Source organism: Geospiza fortis, unplaced genomic scaffold, assembly GCF_000277835.1.
Source record: "Geospiza fortis unplaced genomic scaffold, GeoFor_1.0 scaffold183, whole genome shotgun sequence".
Taxonomy (NCBI): domain Eukaryota; kingdom Metazoa; phylum Chordata; class Aves; order Passeriformes; family Thraupidae; genus Geospiza; species Geospiza fortis.
Window position 1 is genome coordinate 1387626 of NW_005054447.1, and position 5660 is coordinate 1393285.

A 5660-nucleotide genomic window follows, 5' to 3' on the forward strand; every position below is an offset into this window, starting at 1 on the left:
TCCCCATCCCGCACCTTCAGGGACACGCTCCACACTCCTCCTCTCCCTGCTGTGCCTGGAGAGGGCACCTCCGGCAGCACCTGCATCCCAGTGCCCCACATCCCCGATGGCGTGCCTGGCGTGTGGGCCCCTGGCAGGTGTGAGGGAGCCACCCCGGAGCACCCCAAAGTTTGGGTGTGTTTGGCTCTTTGGAGCCGCCAGCGGCCCAGGTCCACTCGGGTTGTTTTGAATGCAAACTTGACATCGCAGCGAGGGCGGCGGGGAACAACATATGCACAGTAAACAGGCAGACTGTCATATTGATTAACAGATGAGACCTCTATTATCGATCAGCTCTTGGCGAGAAAATTTATCACTTTTAATTTCGCCGCTGCCAAATATTTCTGCCTGCGAGCCAGCCGTTACCGAGACAATTTAAAGGCAAAGGAATTCTCTTTTCAATGCATCTTGTGATACCTCTCTCCCTGTCGCCTTCTCTGCCCACCTTTCCCCAAACCCCACCCTGACTGGGATGGAGGGCTCAGTGGGGTAGGAAGGAGAGGGGAGAGGCACTGTGGACCCCTGAAAATGGGCAGCACAGCATTCTGCAAGGCAGTGCCCCCGCCTTGAGTCCTGCTCTGTAACATTCAGCTCCTCACAACAAATGCATCAAACCTTGAAATGGGGCCATGGCTTTGTCCCACAATGCTGTTGGATATGGTGTGTCATTAATCTGGTTTCATCTAGAAGTAACTTATCTGCTGCTGGGCATCCTGGGTTTTTCCTCACCCAAACCATCAGCACATTGATAGTAATTTTCTAAGAATTGCCACAAATCCCACATCTCTTTCCAATAGTCAGAGATGCCCCTGAGCTTCTTGTTCAGTTGTTGCATTCCAGCCACATCCCTCATCAGGTACATCTTTGGGTACCAGCCGCATCAGCCACGATGGGAAGGAGCAGGAAACCAATTGCAATTGGATAAGTTGCAGTGCTAATGAAATGCATTGATATGTAATGATTTTTAAAAATAATAATAATCTTTTCCTGGCAAGCAGCTCTGTATTTTGCTGTGATGTGCAAGGAACATGAGCACAGGGCTGAATGAGGCACTGCTTTTGCCGGCTGCACAGGGAACATTAAACATGAAACCCTCCATGGCATTGGTCTGGAGTGTTAATGGCAGCAGCCATGTGCAGGTGCACGCTCTGGTGTGTGTCCTTCTGTCCCTGGAATAACCCTGCTGTCCCTTTCTCTCCCCAGCGGGTGCCAAGGCCCTGGTCTGCGATCAGTGTGGCGCCCAGTTCTCGAAGGAAGATGCCCTGGAGACGCACCGGCAGACGCACACCGGTACGTGGCCTCCCCTTCTGCCCTTCACTTAGGTGCAGGTTTTAACATTTGGGCTGCCTTTGTCACCCTTTGCCCAACAGAGAGCTGGACCTTCTGCAGTTCCTGCCTCTGTGCTGCCCAGGCAGCCCCAGTTCCTCTTACACTAAAGCACAGACTAAGGCACCAGTTGGTGCAGTGCTGTTACAGCATTAACATGGGAAACAATGGCAGAACAAATGTGAGGTCGTTTGCCCCCTTTGCAAGCAAAGCTTGTCCCTGTCCAAACACCTCCCAGAGGCTGGTTTCTGCCATGTTTCTGCTCTGGCACTTCCCAGCCCTTCAGTGATGCCACCATCAGGAACACAAGGATCTCTTCAGCTTCTTGCAAAAGCTGCCGTGCTTGGGAAAGGTTTGCCCGGGGGAATTCACAGCCGGACAGACCCAGGTGGAGCCCTTCACCCTCCAAATCCAGACTGGAGCAGGACAGAGCGCCTGCTCCTCCTGTGCTATATCGGGAGCGGTTTAACTGAGCACAGGTTCATCTTTCAGTGCTGAAAGCCCTGATAGAAATGCCACTAGCAGTGAGTTTGTGCTCGGGGCTGGCACAGAGAACCCACCCGACTTCACGCTGGGGATGTGAGGACGGATGCAAAGTGCTGTGTCACCGGCTGTCACCCGGTCATAGAGCTGTGCTGGCCAAACACCAGTCCATAAATCTTAAAGTACTTGCCCTCCCTGTCCATGCCCCTACAGCTGGAGGCTGGGTTTCGCCATTCCAGGTCTGTTTTGAAGCCCTCTATGCTGTAGGCTGAGGAGGAGGGCTGTGAGAGGGGCAGCCAGCACAGTGAGGGACTGGCTGCACAGGGCTGAACAACCCAAGCCCAGGCAGGGGGGTCAGAGTGGCCAAGCAAATTGCAGCTAGTTCCCCCTTTCCTTCTATTTCCCAGACCCATTGAGCATCATGGGCTGACAAGTGGGAGCCCAGCCGTGGAGCTCAATGATGCCTGCATCCCAAACCATCCGGCAGACGCAGAGCAGTTTGGCTAACAACCCTTATATTCCTGTAGGGATTAAACCCCCTTTGGCTGGTGAATCCTTGGGGCTAGATTGTACCAAAGCTCAAAGGGCAATGGGCAACCAGAGCAGGGAGACACAGTGGCCCAAGGGGAGCTTGTCATTATTGCCTCCAGCTGCTTTGAATGATGGTAACACAAAGCCAGGCTTTTGTACATGTGCTGCATCAAGCACTGCTCGTCTCCACAGCAGAAAACTAACACCCCGCTTCCTGAGGCAAGGCAAAAAAACAAGAATAAATTTAAAAAACAGTTCCTGCTTGTAAGCATGGCACGGGCAGGGCTGTGTGCAGCCCCACAGACACGGGGCTGAGACGCCCTCTCCGGGTGTGCACTGTCCTTGGCCCCCGTCCTGCTGCAATAGGAAAAGCAGCAACTGTTTTGGCTCATCTTCCAGAAGCACAGGCTTGGTGCTGGGGAAGAGAGCATGGAAAATTCCTTACCCTTCTCCTCAAATGTAGAGGAAAAAACAGAATGCATTGAGATGGCAGCCTGAGTAGCCCCAGGCAGCACCGCTGGGAGTCGGGATGTGCACACGAGCGGTGCTGGTGCTAACGGGCTTTGGGCTCGTGCCGACGTTTATAAATATCAGAGGTGACTCGTCTCGAGTTTCCTCCCGTGTGCCAAGGCAGTTAGCACACGGCAGCCGGTGTCAGTCAGCAGGACAGCACAGATTTACTCCTGACCCAGTTTCACGTGGGCATGAGCGACACCCACTACAGAGCATGTTTGCCTCAGCAAGTAGTTGGATTTTTGATTTGTGGGGTTGGCGTGCCCCCGGCCGCGCCACCAAGGATGGAGCAGGACCCTTCACTCTCCCTTGCCCACATCCCCTGGGTGCATTCCCTTCCTACATCCCATACTCTCATCCCTCATATCCCTCGTATCCTCTGCCCTGAGACACCAGTAGCAGAAAAGAATTAATAAAACCAACATGTAACTGAAAATTGAAAAGCTCTATATCTTCCCCCCTTTTCTTCCCCCCTGGTTTTTTCTTTGCTGGGATGTTGGTAGCGTTTTGATTTAATAGTTGGCCAAACACAAGGGTCTATTTTATTCAGAGTTTACAGGCCTCAGGGCTGTTATTCCTCCAAATTTAATAGCATTGAAATTGCAGGGTTGGCGATAATTTGCCTATCACTTTCTGCTCTCCCATTGATGTTTATTGTCAGCGGGATGGAATCTCAATCCGATTCACTTAGATAACATGTCTGTTAAACATTTAGATAATTGTGCCATCATTAACTTGTCACATTATTTTAGAGATTCAAAACAGTCGTGCAGTATAAGCGGAGGTACAAAGGGAGAAAGATCTGGCGCGTGAGAGCAGGAACCTGGGAGCAGAGGTGGCAGGATGCCCCCGCGCTGGCTCCCATGGCAAGTGTTGCTCAACAACCGCACAGGGATTTTTAAAAAATTTTAAATTATTTTTGTGTTATATGCCAGAGCTCTCAGTGTTTTTCCATAGAAGAGCATCCCAGCAACCCCATTACTGGCTTGGATTTGCCAAGGAATGAGTGGGAACCTGGAGGAGGTGGAGGGGGCATTGCACCAGAGCTGCACTGTCACATGGGCACGCACCACCCCTGTTCTTGGCAAATGTACATCAAGTCAAATTTATTACATATTTGTCTTATCTCCTTGCATTTGCTTTGCTTTCTCTGCCTCAAAATGGTTCCCGCCCAAAACCTTGCAGTGATGCTGCAGATGTATGGCACACTGCTTCTTCCAGTGTGGAAATGAGAGATTTTGAGCAAGTGGAACATAACATGTGAGTTTGGTGATGTGAGCTATAAATCACACTGAAAAACAAATTCTGTTTGCCTCACACTCAATGTGGCACCATGATTAATGGTCAGGCCAGTGCTTCACTGGGATGCTGGCATGACTCTGCCAGTGGCTGAGGCTTGTCTCAGTGGTGCCGCTGGCCACCAACAGCCATCTGCAATGTCCCTGCTCCAGCAGCAGATTTGGGAGATGCTGTTTGTGGCTTGTCCTGCTGCATCCTCTTCCACAGTTTGATCAAAGCAATGGCACAAGCAGCCAGCATAAGCAGCTGGCACACTTCCTTACCAAAACCAACCTGACATCTTCCTGGGCTGCCTGTGACTTTCTGTTACCATTTCACAGGACTCAGGAGGGTTTTCTGAGAGCAGCCCAATGAGACTTTGGGAGGAAATACCTCCAGATCGTGCTTTTCTCCACAGCTAGAGATAATGCACTGTAGCATTAAGTATGCTTAGAGGTAATTATCCCTCCCGTGCTCGTGCTCGCCTGGGCTGCACAGCCCCGGCGGGGGGAGGGTGTGCTGGCGATGCCGTGTGCGATGGACAGTCGATGCTTCACACATTTTCTCTTGGTGCAAGAGTGGATTCTGGACGCTCAGGTGCCAGCCCCAGCTCACGGAGGGTCTGGGGGCAGTGGGTCCTAGGGGCGCAGCACAGAGCCCCTGTGTGTGACGAATCTCCCTGCCTCCCAAACCACGGCTGCCCTTGCCACTTTGACAGCAAATGGCAGCAAGAGTTCCCTGTGCTCCTTGGTGTGCACATGGGGAAATATGATGAGGCCAGGCATCATGCAAGCTGGTGGATTCACCAAAAGGAGCGAGGAGGTGGGAGCGTGGCAGAGCCGTGCAGCCACGATGGCATCGGGGCCAATGGTCTGCCTTTAATTTTCCTGTGCAAATACTATTTAAAGCGCGATGAGAAAAGCCCTCTCACTAAGCTACGGAGAAATCTTTCTTGTCCTTTAATTCTAGATGAAGGGGATTAGTGTGAACATATTTAACCTCTGACCCATGGACAAAAGCATTATCAAATTTAGTTGCCAAGTGGCTCCCCATTTAACCAAACCAGTGCGGTATCACTGCAAGTTTTTTCCCTCCCTCCCTTGAGAGCTTTAACATCTATTGTTGCCCTGGAGCACCAGAGGGCCTTGGCAGCCTTCCTTTGCTGGCATTCAGGGTGCTGGTCAGAGCCCCATAGGGGAGCACAGCATGACATGGTACTTGCTGCTAGAACCCACAAAGGCTTCACAAAGCCAGCCCCCCAAAAAGAAAAGCCTTCTGTAAATGGGGCTGGTTTCTCCCTGGTTTCTGCATGCCCAGCTCAGTGCTGGCCACGTGCTGGCCTGTGGTGGCACGGAGGATGCCTGGCCATCTCTCCAGAGCACTGAGAGGTGTCTCTGTCCCCCTTTGCTCTGGAGCACAAGGGATCAGCTATGGCAAGCTTGAGGATGCTCGGCATTTCCATGCTGGGCTTTATAAAAGAGGGATGAAAC

The 5660-nt window shown here is 51.9% G+C and overlaps 1 protein-coding gene across 1 annotated transcript in view; it reads left to right on the forward strand.

Annotated features, from left to right (window-relative positions):
* ZBTB16 (zinc finger and BTB domain containing 16) overlaps positions 1 to 5660 on the forward strand; it is a 53147-nt gene that overhangs the window by 34667 nt on the left and 12820 nt on the right. The window contains exon 3 of the mRNA XM_005427530.2: positions 1243 to 1329. Coding sequence (XP_005427587.1) covers positions 1243 to 1329 — 87 coding nt within the window. The remainder of the gene's footprint in view (positions 1 to 1242; positions 1330 to 5660) is intronic.